Source organism: Dendropsophus ebraccatus, chromosome 9 (genome assembly GCF_027789765.1).
Source record: "Dendropsophus ebraccatus isolate aDenEbr1 chromosome 9, aDenEbr1.pat, whole genome shotgun sequence".
NCBI lineage: Eukaryota > Metazoa > Chordata > Amphibia > Anura > Hylidae > Dendropsophus > Dendropsophus ebraccatus.
Window position 1 is genome coordinate 65,287,368 of NC_091462.1, and position 20,694 is coordinate 65,308,061.

The following is a 20,694-nucleotide window of genomic DNA, read 5'->3' on the forward strand; positions in this document are numbered from 1 at the left end:
TCTCTTAATTATAGGGCGATAGTTCAGGGAATATAGTGAGGAGGGAGTTCTGCCAATCTGGATTCCACGACAAGTAATATAGGATTTAGCAATGGAGACCCCCGCAGGACCCGAAGTAGACCTCTTATGTGGAGTTAGGTAAAGAAGTTGACTTTTATGTATATTGATTCTATACCCAGAGAAGGAACCAAAAAATTTTAAGGCATCTAATACTGCCGGAACATGTACATCTGGGTTATCTAAATATATTAAAGTATCATCAGCAAAGCATGTAACTTTGATCACTTGGGAACCAACCCGTATGCCTGAGAAAAAGTCAGAAGAAATAAGATATCTAGCAAGAGACTCCATCGCCAAATTGAACAATAGAGGGGATAGGGGGCAACCCTGTCTGGTACCTTTTTGTAAGGGAAAGCTATCTGAAAAGAAACCCGGGGTATGAATTCTAGCTTTCGGAGAGGTGTATATTGTGGAAATAAAATCTTTGAATTGACCTGTGATACCAAATTTTGTTAAGGACACTAATATAAGAACTGTACTAGCGGCCCAGTCTGGTGTCCAATCTGGGGGTCGTTCCAGCCACTCTCCAGGTCTGTTGGCAATTGACACTGAAAAGGCTTTTGATAATATCATCTGGGAGTGGCTGGCCACTCCCAGATGATATTATCAAAAGCCTTTTCAGTGTCAATTGCCAACAGACCTGGAGAGTGGCTGGAACGACCCCCAGATTGGACACCAGACTGGGCCGCTAGTACAGTTCTTATATTAGTGACACCAGAACGTCCTTTTATAAAATCAACTTGATGGCTGCCTATTAGTGATGGTAGGATGTCTGCCAATCTATTGGTCATAATCTTTGCCAACAATTTTAGGTCTAAATTTAATAAAGAGATTGGCCTGTACGAATGAGGAGATGTCGGATCCTTCCCCTGTTTATGTAGTATTTTGATATATGCAGTATCTCTTGAGGGGAGCATGTGATGGTCAGTCAGAATAGTTTGGAAAGTAGAAAGAAGGGTGGGGGAGATGACAGAAAACATAGATAGTAGTCAGGGCCTGGAGCTTTGTTATTTTTAAGTGTAGAGATAGTGGCAGTAATTTCCTCCAATGTGACTGGGGCGTTGAGAGAATCAAGAGAAGGTATGAAGAGAAGGTAGAGTTAATGACTCTAAAAAGTTCTTACCAGCAGCTAGATCAAGCCTATCTTTGGAATATAGTGAGCGGTAAAATTGTTGTAAAAGTTGTGATAGGACTTTAGGATCTTTTTGTATATTACCTGCTGTATCTTTGAGAGCAGGGATGTGTGTAGTAGGTCTACGTCCTTTAGCAAGGTTAGCTAACATTTTCCCTGATTTATTACCATAGCGGAATAAACGGGATATGTATTGGTCTCTATATATAGCATTGAGTTTTTCCTGTGCAATTTCGAAAGCTTTTCTAGCTGCTGTCCATTTAGATTTATTGTCATCTGTAGAGGAAGACAGGAAAAGAGTGTATGTAGAGCGCAGATCTTGGGAAAGTTGAAGATAGTTTTTACGTGCTTCACGTTTCTGGGCAGCCACATAAGAAATTATTTGGCCCCTTAGGACTGCTTTTTACAGTCTCCCAGAAAAGTATTGGGGATTGTGTATGTTGAGCATTGTTAGAATAAAAGTCTGACCACCATTTTTTTAATAGTTTGATAAATGATTCATCACTAGCTAAATGAGAAGGAAATCTCCAAATATCATCGGATCCCTTCTGAAAAATATCTCTTAATTGTAAACTAACAGGGGAGTGATCCGAAATTACTATATCATGTATTTCAGAGTCTTCTACTCTGCCAAGAGAGTTTGGTGACACTAAACAGTAGTCTATTCTTGACCAGGCCGTTTGGGAGTGAGAGTAAAAAGAGTATTCTCTACCATCTGGGTGTAGCTGACGCCAGGAATCAGATAGGGAGGTAGAATTAAGGAAGTTGGATATAAAATATATCTGATGAAGTATATACAGTAGGGGTCTTAGTTCTTTTTCTATCTTCAGTTGTATTAAGAACAGTATTTAGATCTCCACCAACTATTTTAAGATTATTGTCATCTTGCAGAATGAGGTTTTCCAATTTAAAAAAAAAAAAATCAGGTCTCTGAGTGTTGGGACCATAAACGTTATATATGCTATATTTGCCCGCTGGAGTGTCAATAAGATGACGACATATCCTGCCTTCATCATCTTGATATTGAGATAAAAATTTAGCCTGTACGGTATTATGTGTAAGAATAACTACCCCGCCTTTACGGTTAATAGCTGGTGAACCATAAACAGCACCCACCCAAAAACGTTGGGTGGATGTCTGAAATAATCTGATTCAGTTAAATGTGTTTCTTGCAATAATACTATATCGGCCTTCAGTATAGAAGTCCTCTTAGATGGGGAACGTAGTCCCTTAACATTCCAAGTGATTAATTTAATAAAATATTAATAGAGGAGGAGGTGTTAAGAAGAGACATTGAAAGCACAATAATATAGTGGGTAACCCTTTCAGGTGGAAAAAGAGGATAGCATGTAGCATTTTCAGACAAACTCAAGGTGATATATCTAAGAATAAAACGGTTCACAATATAAACTAAGCGAATAAAGTGAGATGTGGACTTCACTTTTTTCGTATTGTCCAATGTTCGAAGCATTCGCAAACTCCGCATTATGGAGAAGAAATAAAGAGAAAAAAAATAACTAGTGGAGAGGTCACATCAACCTCCGCTCCACTAAATGAGTATATATTAAAATTAAAGACATACACATCCCTACCCTCCTGAGAAGTGTGCGAGTCGTCACAGGGAAACAAATAAATAAAACTAGATTTGCATTTCCAGGGAAATACATAGTGCTTGAAAAGAGCGCCCCTTTACCAGTGAATTCCATTTAACTTTAATCCTGGGTGCCGTCCCTTTAAGAGCGACTTGGGTCCCATCCCTTTAAGAGCAACTTGGCTCCCGTCCCTTTAAGAGCGACATGGGTCCCTTTAGGAGCAACCTGGGTCGCTTTAAGAGCGACGTGGGTCCCTTCGCTCTTGAAGGGACCCAGGTCACTCTTAACGGAACCCAGGTCGCTCTTAAAGGGACCCAGGTCGCTCTTAAAGGGACCCAGGTCGCACTTAAAAGGGACCCATTTTGCTCTTAAAAGGTACATATTTCACTCTTAAAGGTACATATTTTGCTCTTAAAGGGCCCCAGGTCCCTCTTAAAGGGACCCACGTTGCTCTTAAAGGGACATATTTCGCTCTTAAAGGTACATATTTTGCTCTTAAAGAGCCCCAGGTCGCTTTTAGAGGGACCCAGGTCGCTCTTAAAGAGACCCAGGTCGCTCTTAAATGGACCAAATTCACTCTTAAAGGGACCAATTTTGCTCTTAAAGGGACCCAGGTCGCTCTTAAAAAGGACCCATTTTGCTCATAAAGGGACATATTTTGCTCTTGAAGGGACATATTTTGCTCTTGAAGGGACATATTTTGCGCTTAAAAGGGACCCAGGTCGCTCTTAAAGGGACCAATTTCACTCTTAAAGGGACCAATTTTACGCTTAAAGAGACCAATTTCGCTCTTAAAGGGACCCAGGTCGCTCTTAAAGGGACCCATTTTGCTCTTAAAGGGACATATTTCGCTCTTAAAGGGACCCAGGTCGCTCTTAAAAAGGACCCATTTTGCTCTTAACCTCTTAAGGACATAGGACGTACCGGTACGTCCTATGTCCTCACTTGCACTTCAAAGCGGGGCCGCGCGGCGGCCCCGCTTTGAAGTGCCGCGATCCCGGGTGCCGCGTGTAGCCCGGGACCGCCGCTATTAGCGGGCACGGTCTGATCGCCGTGCCCGCTAATTAGCTAATCGGAGGCAGCTGTCAAAGTTGACAGCTGCCTCCGATTACCGGAGGCAACGTTTCCCTGGTGTCTAGTGGGGGAGATCGCTCCTCCGGGACCTTGTCCCGGAGGAGCGATCTCCGTTACTGATGCCGGCCGGGGACGCGTCCAAGATGGCGCCGTCCTCGGCTCGGCACTCGTTTACTTCCGGCTGCAGCAGCCGAAAGCAAACGAGTGCCGATCTCATGGATCTCTGCAGCAGATCTATGCTGCAGAGATCTCAATGAGAGATCACAGTGTATATACTAGAAGTCCCCCATGGGGGCTTCTAGTATATGTGTAAAAAAAAAAAAAAAAAAGTGTTGTTAATAGTAAAAAGCCCCCTCCCCTAATAAAAGTCTGAATCACCCCCCTTTTCCCAGGTTTTAAATAAAAGTAAACAAATAAATAAATAAATAAACATGTTTGCTATCGCCGCGTGCGTAATCGCCCGAACTATAAATTAATCACATTCCTGATCTCGTACGGTAAACGGCGTCAGCGCAAAAAAATCCCAAAGTGCAAAATTGCGCATTTTTGGTCGCATCAAATCCAGAAAAAATGTAATAAAAAGCGATCAAAAAGACGTATATGGGCAATCAAGGTACCGATAGAAAGATCAAATCATGGCGCAAAAAATGACACCTCGCACAGCCCCATAGACCAAAGGATAAAAGCGCTATAAGCCTGGGAATGGAGCGATTTTAAGGAACGTATATTGGTTAACAACGGTTTGAATTTTTTACAGGCCATCAGATACAATATAAGTTATACATGTTATATATCGTTTTAATCGTAACGACTTGAGGAACATGCATAACAAGTCAGTTTTACCCCAGGGTGAATGGCGTAAAAACACATTTCCCCCAAATAAAAGAAATGCGTTTTTTTTTTCAATTTCACCACACTTCGAATTTTTTTCTGGTTTCGCAGTGTACTTTATGCAAAAATTCAGCCTGTAATTACAAAGTACAATTAGTGACGCAAAAAATAAGGGGTCATGGGGGTTTCTAGGTGGAAAAATGCAAGTGCTATGACCTTTTAAACACAAGGAGGAAAAACCGAAAACGTAAAAACGAAAATGGGCCATGTCCTTAAAGGGTTAAAGAGACATATTTCGCTCTTAAAGGGACCCAGGTCGCTCTTAAATGGACCAATTTCACTCTTAAAAGGGACCCAGATCGCTCTTAAAGGGACATATTTTGCTCTAGAAGGGACCCAGGTCGCTCCTAAAGGGACCAATTTCGCTCTTAAAAGGACCCAGGTCGCTCTTAAAGGGACCCAGGTTGCTCTAGCGACATGGGTCTCTTTAAGAGCGACATGGGTCCCATACCTTTTGGAGAGACTTGAGTCCCTTTTAAGAGCGACATGGCTCCCGTCCCTTTAAGAGAGACTTAAGTCCCTTTAAAAGCGACTTGCGTTCCTTTAAGGGCGACCTGGGTCCCTTTAAGAGAGATCTGGGTACTTATAATGGTAAAGATCATTGCTCGGTTACCATGACAATCTTCATGTCAGGGAGACAAAATCGTTGAGGACCTTCCATATATTACATCTTCTATTGGCCAATAGTGGACATGTGACTGTGGATGGTGTGATACAATGCATGACGAGACCTTAGAGTTCCTATTGGCTGCTATATTTCAGCTATTTGCATATGTGCTGTGATTGGCTGTCAGCGGTTAGAGTGTGGCCATTATTTGCAATGGGCCATTATTTGCTATGGGAAATTAGGGGTCTTTAACCCCTTCCCCCAATATGACGTCCAGGGACGTCATACAAAGCAGTGGCAGAACGCATCATGACGTCCCTGGACGTCATGCTTTCCCTGCCTCCCCCCTCTGTCCCTAGGTGAGATCGGGCAGCAGGAGGAGGCTGTGTCACACAGCCTCCTCCTGCTGCCACTGCCCGGAGGGGAGCCGCGCTCCCCCCCGGGAAGTTAACCCCATAAACGCCGCGGTCAATGCGACCGCAGCGTCTATGGGGAGATTCAGTGTCCCCCGCCGATCGGGCGGCGGGGGGAGGCTGCAGAACGCTGCCTCCCCCCACCGCCACTCAATCTGTGTCCCCTGGCCCCCTCCCCTCGTCCCCCGATACCGGCGGATCACCGCTACTACCGTTTTAGCGGCGATCCGCCGGTACCGGGCATTACCGGCGCCGCCGACAGCTTTCATCTCCCCCCACCGTGAATCCACGGTGGGGGGAGATGAAAAATGTCCCCTCAGACCCCAGATCAGCCCCCCGATCACCCTACCCGGGCGGCCATCAGATCCAAGATGGCCGCCCCCATCCTTGCGAACAAACTATGTTTGTTCGCAGGGATGGAAATGAATTAGTGATCAAAGCCCCATGCTCTCCGCCACCGGAGGTAGCGGAGAGCATGGGGCAGTGATCGGGGACTCCCCCCCCCCGTGTGGTCCCGGAGCAGGCGATCGGCGGTATATACTATATACCGCCGATCGCCTGTTCCCACTGCTGATCAGCACTTTTTATCCCCTGTCACCATAAATCATTGGTGACACAGGATAAAAAGTGTCACCGTGCCCCCCCCACCCCCCCAGTCACCCCCGTCCCCCAGTCACCCCCCCCTTCCCCATATACATTACCTGATCCACGGAGCTCCGTCCTCCTCGACGTCCAGGCTGATTCTGAAGTGCGCATGCGCTCCAGAATCAGTCATCTCAGAAAATTTTAAGTGACAGAGACCAATTTGGTCTCTGTCACTGAACTATGATTACTGTAATAGAAAATATCACAGTAATCATAGTAATACAGTGAAAATTAATGTATAAAGTACAAAAAGTGAAAAAAAAATACAAAAAAATAAAACACACACTTTTTATTATAGTAATAATTGCAGTTTACTCACAGATTACCCCTAGCCCCCCAAAATTACCCGTAACCACCACAGGTTGCCCATATCCGCCCCAGATTGCACGTAATCACCACACGTTGCCCATAACCACCGCACGCTGCCCATAACCACGGCACGTTGCCACTAAACACCGCACGTTGCCCATAACCACCACACATTGCCTATAACCACCACACATTGCCTATAACCACCACACATTGCCCATAACCACCACACATTGCCCATAACCACCACACATTGCCCATAACCACCACACATTGCCTATAACCACCACACATTGCCTATAACCACCACACGTTGCCCATAACCCCCGCACGTTGCCCATAACCACCGCACCTTGCCCATAACCACCGCACCTTGCCCATAACCACCGCACCTTGCCCATAACCACCGCACGTTGCCCGTAACCACCGCACGTTGCCTGTAACCACCCCAAATTGCCAGTGAGCCCCTCCAGATGGTCCGTAATCAGCCCTGATTGCCCGTAACCCCCCCATATTGCACGTAACCACTGCACGTTGCCTCTAACTCACACACGTTGCCAGTGACCCCCTCCAGATTGCCCGTAACCACACCAGATTGCCGTAACCACCCAAAATTACATGTACCCACCCCTGATTACCTATAGGCACTTCCGTTTATCCGTAACCACCCCAGATTGTCTGTAACCACCCCATGTTGCCCGAAATCACCGCAGATTGTCTGTAACCACCCCAGATTAGGGGCAACCTAGGGGGGTTACAGACAAATCACATGTAATTCCCCCCAGATTGCCTCTAACCACCGCACGTTGCCCACGACCACCGCACGTTGCCCACGACCACCGCACGTTGCCCACGACCACCGCACGTTGCCCACGACCACCGCACGTTGCAGGTTCCCATCCCAGATTACCTATAAGCACTTCAGTTTATCCGTAACCACCCCACGTTGCCCGTTACCACCGCAGGTTGCCCATAACCACCGCAGCTTGCCCATAACCACCGCAGGTTGCCCATAACCACCGCAGGTTGCCCATAACCACCGCAGGTTGCCCATAACCACCGCAGGTTGCCCATAACCACCGCAGGTTGCCCATAACCACCCCCACATTACCTGTAATCTCATTTTTTTATTGTATTTTAGTAACTGCGCTATTCTAATAACCATTACTAGCTGCGGTTTTGCTCCAGCAAATTGGCGCTCCCTTCCTTCTGAGCCCTGCTGTGTGCCCATACAGTGGTTTATGCCCACATATGGGGTACCGTTGTACTCAGAAGAACCTGCGTTACAGATTTTGGGGTACATTTTTTCTCCCATTCCTCGTGAAATTGAGAAATTTTAAACTAAACGAACATATATTGGAAAAATTTGAGTTTTTCATTTTTACTGTCTTATTTTGAATACTTTCCTCTAATACCTGTGGGGTCAAACCGCTCACTGCACCCCAAGATGAATTCTTTGAACGGTGTACTTTTTTAAATGGGGTGACTTTTGGGGGGGTTCTCTTCTGCTGACACTACAGGGGCTCTGCAAACGCACCTGGCGCTCAGAAACTTCTTTGGAAAAATCTGCACTGAAAATGCTAATTGGTGCTCCTTCCCTTCTGAGCCCGGCTGGGTGCTCATACAGTGGTTTATGCCCACATATGGGGTACCGTTCTACTCAGGGGAACCTGCGTTACAGATTTGGGCATGCAGCTTCTCTCCTGTTCCTCGTGAAATTGAGAAATTTCAAACTAAACAAACATATTGGAAAAATTCAAGTTTTTCAATTTTACTGTCTTATTTTGAATACTTTCCTCTAATACCTGTGGGGTCAAAATGGTCACCACACCCCAAGATGAATTCTTTGAGGGGTGCACTTTCCAAAATGGGGTGACTTTTGGCGGGGTTCTCTTCTGCGGACACTACAGGGGCTCTGCAAACGCACCTGGCGCTCAGAAACTTCTTCAGCAAAATCTGAACTGAAAATGCTAATTGCCGCTCCTTCCCTTCTGAGCCCCGCTGTGTGCCCATACAGTGGTTTATGCCCCCATATGGGGTACCGTTGTACTCAGGAGAACCTGCGTTACAAATTTTGGGGTGCGGATTCTCTCATGTTCCTTGTGAAATTTAGAAATTTTAAACTAAACGAACATATTATTGGAAAAATTCGAGTTTTTCATTTTTACTGTCTAATTTTGAATACTTTCCTCTAATGCATGTGGGGTCAAAATGCTCATCCTACCCCAAGATGAATTCTTTGAGGGGTGTACTTTCGAAAATGGGGTGACTTTTGGGGGGATTCTATTCTGCTGACACTACAGGGGCACTGCAAACGCACCTGGCGCTCAAACTTTTTCAGAAAAATCTGCATTAAAAAAGCTAATTGGCGCTCCTTCCCTTCTGAGCCCGGCTGTGTGCCCATACAGTGGTTTACGCCCACATATGGGGTACCGTTGTACTCAAGAGAACCTGTGTTACAAATTTTGGGGTGCAGATTCTCTCATGTTACTTTTGGAAAGGAGAAACTTTAATCTAAACATATATTTCATTGGAAAATTAAAATTTTCGCTTTTTTTAAGGCCTAATTGTGAATACTTTCCTCCAGCCCCTGTAGGGTTAAAATGCTCATTATACCCCTAGATTAATTCTTTAAGGTGTCTAGTTTCCAAAATGGGGTCACTTATGGGGGTTTCCAGTATACAAGCCTCCTAAATCAACTTAAAAAAAGAACTGGTCCCTAAAAAAAAAATCAGTTTTGGAAACTTTCACAAAATGTGATAATTTGCTAATAAATTTCTAAGCCCCATAACAGCCTAAAAAAGTAAAATATGTTTCCCAAATTATGCCAGAATAAAGAGGACATATTGGTAAATGTGATTTAGTAACTAATTTATGTGCTATGACTTCCTTTTTTAGAAGCAGAGAATTTCAGAAGTTCATAAAATGCAAAATTTTAAAATTTTTCATGATATTTTGATGTTTTTCACAAAAAACACACAAAGTAATGACCAAATTTTGCCACTAATATAAAGTGCCATATGTGACGAAAAAACAATCTCAGAATCGCTAGCATACGTTAAAGCATCACTGAGCTATAAGCGCATAAAGTGAGACAGGTCAGATTTTGAGAAATGAGCCTGGTCATTAAGGCCAAAACAGGCTGCGGAGGCAAGGGGTTAAACGTAAATTTCTTAAAAACGACAAATCCGATCGAAACGAAAAATAGATAGCACACCACACACCGCCGAGGGCTTCGAAACGCAGTTTGAACGGAGTGTGTGCACAAAGCGCTTCGGGCTGTATTACGCGCAGAAAAATAGCTGGAAGAAGAAGAAGAAGAAACGAAAGAAGAATACGGATTACAATATAGTGCTTTTCAAGCACTATAATAAAAGGGAGAGCCAGTATATAATGATTAGTACTTAATGGAGTTGTACTTCAACCTAAAACCATACAAGGTGGAATAATACATACACATACATACATATACATACATACATACATACATACATACATACATACCAGAATAATAATCCGTAGCACTCGTTTTCATATGCAAAAAGTGTTCAAATGTTTATTTACAGCGTGCAGAAAGGTAAAGCCAGGTATATTGCAATAATTATTTCAGAAATGACACCTCATTGGTGTGATAGCAACATAAGGTTTATGGCGACTTGTGGACGTTTCGACCTAATCCAGGTCTTTCTCAACGTCGCTGTGGAAAAAAGACATATGTATAAATGACTCATGTAGTGGAAGTATAAAAGCAGGAATAAGGCTAGAGAAAAAAGGGAGTAGGATTGTATAGAAAGTAAAAAGGTAAAAAAAATCTAGGTAAAGATTCTAGAACTGGTAGATGGTTATGGTGTGTGTGAAGTAGGGATGCACGATGCACCGAAATATCGATACTACTATCGATATTTCGGGCAGAAAAACGGTTCGATACCAGGATTTCCTGGTATCGATACTTTGTTAATTTGCATAATAGCGCAGTTTAACATAAAGTATAGAGCAGAGAACACGGCCAGCGGCTATCTGAGCGCCGGCCGTGTTCTCTGTATGCCGCCCCCTGCTCCCACCTGTCACTTCCTCCGCGCTCTCTCTCCCTCCGTTCCCGGCGGCGCCAATTTCAAATAGCCGGAACATAGCAATTGCTAGTGCCGGCTATGTAACTGTGTTGATGCCGCTGTCACACTGACAGCGGCATTAACCCCTCATGAGCCGCTCCGTATGCAGCAGGGGTCGGCTACTGTGTCTAACAGACCCCCGCTGCCGGTATCTGTCTGATAATAGGGTCCGGCTCAGCCACACCCTGTTATCAGAGAGATGATTTATGTGGCATGTGGAGCTGCACAGAGGAGAGCGGGAGGTCCGGGAGAGACGGACAGAGAAGGCTGGAGGTGAGGAGGGAGAGCGGGAGGACAGAGGAGAAGGCTGGAGGTGAGGAGGGAGAGCGGGAGGACGGAGGAGAAGGCTGGAGGTGAGGAGACTGAGGAGGGAGAGCGGAGGAGAAGGCTGGAGGTGAGGAGACTGAGGAGGGAGAGCGGAGGAGAAGGCTGGAGGTGAGGAGACTGAGGAGGGAGAGCGGAGGAGAAGGCTGGAGGTGAGGAGACTGAGGAGGGAGAGCGGAGGAGAAGGCTGGAGGTGAGGAGACTGAGGAGGGAGAGCAGGAGGACGGAGGAGAAGGCTGGAGGTGAGGAGGGAGAGCGGGAGGACGGAGGAGAAGGCTGGAGGTGAGGAGGGAGAGCGGGAGGACGGAGGAGAAGGCTGGAGGTGAGGAGGGAGAGCGGGAGGACTGAGGAGAAGGCTGGAGGTGAGGAGGGAGAGCGGTAGGACGGAGGAGAAGGCTGGAGGTGAGGAGGGAGAGCGGGAGGACGGAGGAGAAGGCTGGAGGTGAGGAGACTGAGGAGGGAGAGCGGAGGAGAAGGCTGGAGGTGAGGAGACTGAGGAGGGAGAGCGGGAGGACAGAGGAGAAGGCTGGAGGTGAGGAGACTGAGGAGGGAGAGCGGGAGGACAGAGGAGAAGGCTGGAGGTGAGGAGACTGAGGAGGGAGAGCGGGAGGACAGAGGAGAAGGCTGGAGGTGAGGAGACTGAGGAGGGAGAGCGGGAGGACAGAGGAGAAGGCTGGAGGTGAGGAGACTGAAGAGGGAGAGCGGGAGGACAGAGGAGAAGGCTGGAGGTGAGGAGACTGAGGAGGGAGAGTGGGGGTCGGGGAGAGGAGGATGGAGGAGATGGCTGGAGGTCAGGAGGAGATGCAGCCACTCCATCTGGCTGCACTGTGAGGAGGAGTGGCCGGGGCCCTCAGATAACTCCCGACAGGGGCAGACATCAGTGGGGGATGACCAGGAGGTCGGCCGTGCTCTGACGGGGGAGGGGGCTGTAACCTGCAGATTACCCTGCCGCCCAAATCCTGCTCACCATGCCCTGAAAGAAGGTAAAGTGTGCAACTACAGCCCTCATCATCCCAATAACTTAAGTGTCTGTGTTACATGACTACACCCCCCACCACCCCCTTGGTAGCTGAACTGTGTGTGCTACATGACTACAGCCCCCACCATCCCCCTGGTAGCTGAAGTATGTGTGTTACATGACTACACCCCCCACCATTCCCCTGGTAGCTGAACTGTGTGTGCTACATGACTACAGCCCCCACCATCCCTCCTGGTAGCTTAAGTGTGTGTGTTACATGACTAAAACCCCCACCATCCCCCTGGTAGCTGAAGTGTGTGTGTTACATGACTACAACCCCCACCATCCTCCTGGTAGCTGAAGTGTGTGTGCTACATGACTACAGCCCCCACCATCCTCCTGGTAGCTGAAGTGTGTGTGTTACATGACTACAGCCCCCACCATCCCCCAAGTAGCTGAAGTGTGTGTGTTACATGACTACAGCCCCCATCATCCCCCCTGATAGCTGTTGTGTCTGTGTTACATGACTACAGCCCCCATCATCCCCAGCTAGCTAGTGTTACATGACTTCAATTTCTATTCTTGTGGGTTTTTTTAATGTAATTTATTCAGTATCGAATTGGTATCGAGCATTGAAAAAAAAAGTTGGTATTGGTATCGAACTCAAAATTCTGGTATCGTGACATCACTAGTGTGAAGCTTAAAGAAATGAGTTTCTATTACTGAATATGATGGTGGATGGTGTCAGAAGGATGTGTACTGCGATTACATATAGTCAGTACAGTACACAGAGGTATGCATGTGATTAGTTATATAGCTATATGGTTGTTGGCAATATGAAAAGATAAAGAGAGAAGATGGGGAGAGGGGGGGAAAGGTAGGACAAAGTCCTGACAAAGTAAAACATCACGTGCAGCAGTACATAACATGGAGATCATGGCATAGAGCATAAAGTGAAACAGTATACAAAATCATAGGGTAAGACCGTACACATAAATCATGAGATTTGACAGCAGGATGTACAAGTCAAGCAATATTTGGCATAACATATATTCAAAGTAGGTGGGTGATGGCAACAGTAGGTATATTGAGAGTACAGTTGGGGGATGGGGGAGAAGAGAGGGAAGGATGAGATATGAAGTGGATAGGAAAAGGAGCAGTAAAGTAAGGTGCTGGAAAAGGAGAGACCTGTGTATCAGGTCACTGAATACCGGTGTATAGAAGGAAGATGAAGAGGGAACATTGAGCGTAGCTGTAGGGGTCGGGGTCTTAAGCTACGCTGACCGCACTGGACGGCACACAGCGCATGATACGCCACAAGGATAGCGCCAGGAGCGCACCTCAACACACTCTACCCCAAGTCAGCTATACCCACCGACCGCTACAGCTACGCTCCATGTTCCCTCTTTATCTTTCTTCTATACACCGGTATTCAGTGACCTGATACACAGGTCTCTCCTTTTCCAGCACCTTACTTTACTGCTCCTTTTCCTATCCACTCCATTTTTCCTATCCACTTCATATCTCATCCTTCCCTCTCTTCTCCCCCATCCCCCGACTGTACTCTCAATATACCTACTGTTGCCATCACCCACCTACTTTGAATATATGTCATGCCAAATATTGCTTGACTTGTACATCCTGCTGTCAAATCTAAGGATTTATGTGTACGGTCTTACCCTATAATTTTGTATACTGTTTCACTTTATGCTCTATACCATAATCTCCTTGTTATGTACTGCTGCACGTGATGTTTTACTTTATGTCAGGACTTTCCCCCCCTCTCCCCATCTTCTCTCTTTATCTTTTCATATTGCCAACAACCATATAGCTATATAACTAATCACATACATACCTCTGTGTACTGTACTGACTATATGTAATTGCAGTACACATCCTTCTGACACCATCCACCATCATATTCAGTAATAGAAACTCATTTCTTTAAAGAGAACCAATCACCTAAAATTTACTATCCCTATTATCAAAGATTCTCTCTCCCTAAGTCTATCTATGAAGATACAGACTGCCTTTGCAGTCTGTATCTTATTCTTTACCTAATTCCTCTTCCTCTGTGCAGTAATGCTGGGCGCCGCCATCTTGATGACGTCATGCTGGAACGCACCGCTGGAACGCACGTGACGTCATCAAGATGGCGGCGGCCGGCATTAATGCACCGGAACAAAGGAGCAGGTAAAGTATAAGATACAGACTGCAAAGGCAGTCTGTATCTCTGTTAAGTCTATTTATGAAGATACAGACTACATTTGCAGTCTGTATCTTATACTTTACCTGCTCCTTTGTTCCGGTGCAGTAATGCCGGCCGCCGCCATCTTGATGACGTCACGTGCGTTCCAGCGGTGCGTTCCAGCGTGACGTCATCAAGATGGCGGCGCCCGACATTACTGCACCGGAACAAAGGAGCAGGTAAAGTATAAGATACAGACTGCAAATGCAGTCTGTATCTTCATAAATAGACTTCAGAAAGATACAGACTGCCTTTACAGTCTGTATCTTATACTTTACCTGATCCTCTGGTCCGCTACAGCAAGGCCGGCGCCGCCATCTTGATTTTGCTACTTGCGTTCCACCGCTGGAACGCAAAGTGACGTATTCAAGATGGCGGCGCGCGGCCTTCCTGCACCGAACAAGAGGATCAGGTAAAGTATAAGATACAGACTGCAAGGGCAGTCTGTATCTTAATAAACAGACAGAATGAAGATACAGACTGCCTTTGCAGTCTGTATCTTATACTTTACCTGATCCTCTGGTCCGCTACAGCAAGGCCGGCGCCGCCATCTTGATTTTGCTACTTGCGTTCCACCGCTGGAACGCAAAGTGACGTATTCAAGATGGCGGCGCGCGGCCTTCCTGCACCGAACAAGAGGATCAGGTAAAGTATAAGATACAGACTGCAAGGGCAGTCTGTATCTTAATAAACAGACAGAATGAAGATACAGACTGCCTTTGCAGTCTGTATCTTATACTTTACCTGATCCTCTGGTCCGCTACAGCAAGACCGGCGCCGCCATCTTGATTTAGTCTTTTGCGTTCCAGCGGTGGAACGCAAGTGACGTCATCAAGATGGCGGCGCCCGGCCTTGCCGCTTTGCATGACGGGAGCTTCCTGTCTCGCGCCGGCTCTTTTGAAAAGAGCCGGCGCGAGATAGGAAAGTAAAAAGTAAATATTTTAAAAACAAAGCCAAAAAAGTAATAAATTATATTTACAAATATTAATAAAATAAGTAAATACATCTAATTAGGGAAAAAAAAAATTTTTATTTTCATTGATGATTGGTTCTCTTTAAGCTTCACACACACCATAACCATCTACCAGTTCTAGAATTTTTACCTAGATTTTTTTACCTTTTTACTTTCTATACAATCCTACTCCCTTTTTTCTCTAGCCTTATTCCTGCTTTTATACTTCCACTACATGAGTCATTCATACACATCTTTTTTCCACAGCGACATTGAGAAAGACCTGGATTAGGTCGAAACGTCCACAAGTCGCCATAAACCTTATGTTGCTATCACACCAATGAGGTGTCATTTCTGAAATAATTATTGCAATATACCTGGCTTTACCTTTCTGCACGCTGTAAATAAACATTTGAACACTTTTTGCATATGAAAACGAGTGCTACGGATTATTTATTCTGGATTACGTTGGGTTGAAGCCCGTCCGTACTGAGCACCAACAATTTGGTCTCCTGTTGTGCACCCCTACTTCTTGCTGTCTATACATACATACCACACATACATATATACATACACACATATACATACACACATACATACACACACACACACACACCAAATACATTACTACCTAGACTAAAGAAAATAATAATGTAGTAACAAGGTGTCCCTAATATAGTATTTAGTCAACATATATAGGACTAAATAGAGAAAAAATACTCAGTTTTAAAGGACAACTCCGGCGAAAAAATTTTTTGGCTTATTTAACCACATTACAAAGTTATATATGTGGTTAAATACCCGGTCTGGCCCCCTTCCCCCACTTTCCGACTCCCGACCCCCCACCCCGGAAGTTAAAGAATGTATACATTACCTATTACGGTCGTCACGGTCCTCTTCTCCCGGGCGGCATCTGGTGACGGGTGACGTCAGAGCTGGGGGGCGGTCCGGGTCTTCTTCCTCTTCGGCGTCTTCATTGAGAGTGAATGGGAGAGAAAAGGCTGCTGGTGCACATGCGCACCAGCAGCCTTTTCATTGGCTGGAGCGCATCACATGGCTTCCAGCTTGCTCAGCCCTGATTGGCTGAGCTTGCTGGAAGCCATGTGATGCTCTCTCATGGACCCCGAAGCAAGAGACATCACTGGACGGCGGACGCAGGTGACGGTGAGGCGGACGATCGTCACCGGAGGGATGGTGAGTATGGTGTCTGTGTGTGTCTGTGTTTTTTTTTTTTGGGGGGGGGGGGGGTCCCGCCGGAGTTGTCCTTTAATGAGCAGCATAGCGTCCAACAGAATAGAGATGGATTTCATAATCATTCCATTTTTTCTACCGTGTCAGTAGGACTATCCAAACGTCGTCTCTTGTGCTTGTCTTGAATAGGTGGAGTGAGACCCTTTACATCTTTAAGGGAAGAAATGGCTTCCTCAGGAGAACTGTAAAGAGAGGCTGAACCATCCGATTTTAAAAAACTTTCAGTATGGCAGGATAAAGAAGAGCAAATCGTATTTGATTTTTCACCAATGTCGAGCAAATGTGTGCAAAAGCTTTATGTTTTTTAACCACTGCTGCGGAGTAGTCATTAAACAAGGATTTTGTGGCCACGAATTGCAACATCAACTGTAGATTTTTTTAAAGCTTTGTAAAATGTTGTTTTTATCATTATAATTCAGATACTTGACAATCACTTGTCTGGGTTTCTGTTCTTTTTTATTTGCATCTTGCTTTTGTTTCGCTGGTGGGGGTCCCACACGGTGAGCTCTTTCCACAGTAATGTGACCTGGGATACCCAAGGCTTGGGGAATTTCTAGAGAACATATAGCATGTAATTGCATGGCTGGAATGGATTCAGGTAAACCTATAATACGTAAATTGTTGCCTAGAGCGGTTCTCTAGATCATCAGTCTTAATTTGTAATGAAGCTGTGACATTCATATTCTGTTGTAGTTTTATTTTTGTAGAATGTATTTCATCTTCTAACAGGCTGACTCTCTCCTGAAGTTCAGTAATCTGTGCGGAATGCGTTGCTATATCTACCTGTATGGTTGCTAGGGAGGAAACTATAGTGGCCTCAAGAGAGGATTTTATGTCATTTAATATCATTTTGGACACTTGAATTGCCAGTGCCTTGCAAGACATATTTAGTCCTGGTATTATGGTGTCACAGAGGTCCGGCACTGGGGTTTGTGAGGTATGTGTTTCCTCTGTGTGTGCCTCAGCAGCAGCACCTCGTGTCGGCGCCATCTTAGGTTTCTCTGTGACAGAGCTGTGAGGTAAATGAAGGAGGGCTTATGGGGAGGTGTATAACTGGTTCCCCCGCTTAAAGAAGTGGTGCCTCCGACTCCTCGGCACTTAGAGAAGTCAGAGATGTGGTCCGGCAGGGCCGGTAATGTCAGGAGTCAGAGCGGGGAGCGATATTATGAGCTGAGGGTGGAGGAGCTCACTCACACTGCTGCCATCTCATACGCGCCGGAACCGGAAGTCCGACCCAGGATTCTGTTGCAAGTTTACCTCAGCAATGGATAGAATGGTGACTGCCATGAAGTGAAGTATAATTTCTCCTCTCCATATTACAGACAGCAGCAGCACACTAACACTGTACATCTTTACAGTACAACAACAATAATATAGGGGGAGTTGTATTAAAGCCTGTGCAGAGGAACAGGAGGGCAGTTCCCCATAGCAACCAGATTGCTTTTTTTTCCATTTTTAAAAAGGCCTCTAAAAAGAAAACCTAGATTCTGATTGGTTGCTATGGGCAACTGTTTCCCTGTTCCTCTGCACAACTTATGATAAGTCACCCCCCCATAGTTCCTTTATTTATATAGCTCCAACCTATTCTGCAGTGCTGTACAGAGAATGTTGTTACTTATCTTGGTCCCTGTTCTCTGCTGCAATAACTAACGGGCTCATAGGTTAGCTCATCCTACAGGGGTGGGGCTAAAGAAATGTGGATGCATAACCCCACCCACCTGAAAACACAGGCAGAATAGTCATGTGACTGAGCCTGAGAACACAATAAGCACTCTAAATAAAAAATAGAAGTGCATATTCTACATACAACACCCACAGAAGTCGATGCAATGCCAGTTTAATGATAAAATTCCTTGACAACCCCTTTAACTTTTTTCCCTATCCACAGGGTTGTTTATACCTACATAATACAGACCCTAAAATAATGGTAGTAAATATGAAACCCCAACTCCAGCATGTTGGAGACCAAAGTGTGAGCTCCCCTAGCATGTTAGAGGTCCCAGAACTCCTTTAAGGTTGCCTTCACACCTACCGACTCGCAGCGTTAATAACGCTGCAAGTCGGCTAGGTCCTGGCAGATCACTGTCAGTACATACACGCAGCGGTCTGAACGACCGCTGCGTGTATGTAAATCTGCCGGCTGCTTAACCCCTTCTGATGCCGGCCGCCTCCCGCTCCGCTCTGTATACATTACCTCCTTGCTCCACGGGGTCCCGGCGTCCTGCTCTCGCGCCCGGCCAATCAGTGTTTTGCTCTGCCGCAGCCACTGATTGGCCGGGCGAGAGAGCAGGACGCCGGGACCCCGTGGAGCGAGGAGGTAATGTATACAGAGCTGAGCGGGAGGCGGCCGGCCGGCATCAGAAGGGGTTAAGCAGCCGGCAGATTTACATACACGCAGCGGTCGTTCAGACCGCTGCGTGTATGTACTGACAGTGATCTGCCAGGACCTAGCCGACTTGCAGCGTTATTAACGCTGCGAGTCGGTTGGTGTGAAGGCACCCTAAATAGCAGACTGGGGATCAGGGACTTCTACTCACAACTGTGAAGGGGAGGCTGTTTGCAGAATATAATAATGTATTTATATTGATCAAATGATCAAATCCCAGGAAATTATAAAATGGCCAAGCCCTTTCGTCATCTCCCTGAAGAAAGTCAGGGATTTGATAAAATCCCTGACCCTTTTCAGGGAATTGATTGAATTGTATTCTATTATTTCCCCTGCAACATGCATCCTGCTCCCCATTCGCCTCCAGTCCCGTCTGGACAGCATTTTAGTAACCTAGTTACCCGTGTTACTCACTGAAGGCCAGGCACAGCAGCGAGCAGCAGGAGGCCCAAGATGGAGGTAGGCAAATGGCTGACAGGGGCGGACAGAGAAGCAGAGCATGGAGCACGAGGCATGTTGCAGGGGGTTAATGAGCGGCAGTCATATGTCGCTGGAGGCAGACAGGGAGCAGAGCAGGGAGCAGGAGGCATGTTGCAGGGGAAATTAAAGAATTCCATTCCATTATCTCCCTGAAAGGGGTCAGGGAAGTGATGGCAGGGCTTGGCCAATTCATCATTTCCCAGGGTTTGATCAAATCCCTGATTCTATCATTTCACTGCAACATATACTGTATATGTGTGTAGTTTTCCCCTTTGTAGTGCAACTCCCGCAGCAACAGTAAAACAGAAATTAACTGTCTGTAATCGCACCAGGCGTTGTGCAGCTTTCAACCTTTGCACTGTTGCAAAGGCAAAAAGCCTAGACAAAGAAACTTCCATTAACATTAAAAAACTGTCAAAGTTATTATGGATTGGATGACAGTTCAGCTTCCATTAGTGTACACTTACTACAGTACTTATTTAAATATATATATATATATATATATATATATATATATATATATATATATATATATATACACACACACACACACACACACACACACACAAACACTATTACAACATCCTCTCAGCAGCCAGGGATAGTACAGGTTCTAGCTGCCCATATAATGCTGCGCCAATACATAATGGAATAAATAGATTTGAAACTAAGAGAATGCAGATTGAAATATGAGAGTCAAGATTCACCTTGGTATATCTGTTAACTTGTAATAATGTCATATCTTACATACCCTGCTTGTAACTGCCAGCATTTCCAGGAAGAAATAAAACTGGAATTCCAGTTAAGGAAAGGTTTCTGTTTTCCTCCATGTAAATACCCTCCCCATACAGATGCAATTCATATGCTGGATAAAGCATGGATACCTTTCTTGGAAGTTGTATTTTCTAAAAAAGGGAAAACAAGGAAAAAAAACTTTTCTTTACTTTTGTTTCCATTTATCACATACACCAAAACATAATATGGCAATTTTAATATAACAAACAAATAATATGCCAAAATATGGACACTTATAACATACATGGTTTTAATAAGTGAAAATGATCAAAGGATGAATGTGTTACTTACATTTTTTGATGTTAACCCCTAGACGACCCTGGACGTAGGGTTACGTCAATGAGCAGATCGCCGATAACACTGATCAATGCTATGCCTATGGCATAGCAATCATCAGTGCAGAAATCAAACTAGTGAATGTAAAAGTCCCCCAAAGGGACTTCAAATGTGAAAAAAAAAGTTCAAAAC

The 20,694-nt window shown here is 45.4% G+C and overlaps 1 protein-coding gene across 1 annotated transcript in view; it reads right to left on the bottom strand.

The window, feature by feature from the left end:
- PGAP1 (post-GPI attachment to proteins inositol deacylase 1) overlaps positions 1-20,694 on the bottom strand; it is a 321,065-nt gene that overhangs the window by 290,068 nt on the left and 10,303 nt on the right. The window contains exon 2 of the mRNA XM_069983559.1: positions 20,183-20,336. Within this exon, the coding sequence (XP_069839660.1) occupies positions 20,183-20,336 (154 nt within the window). The remainder of the gene's footprint in view (positions 1-20,182; positions 20,337-20,694) is intronic.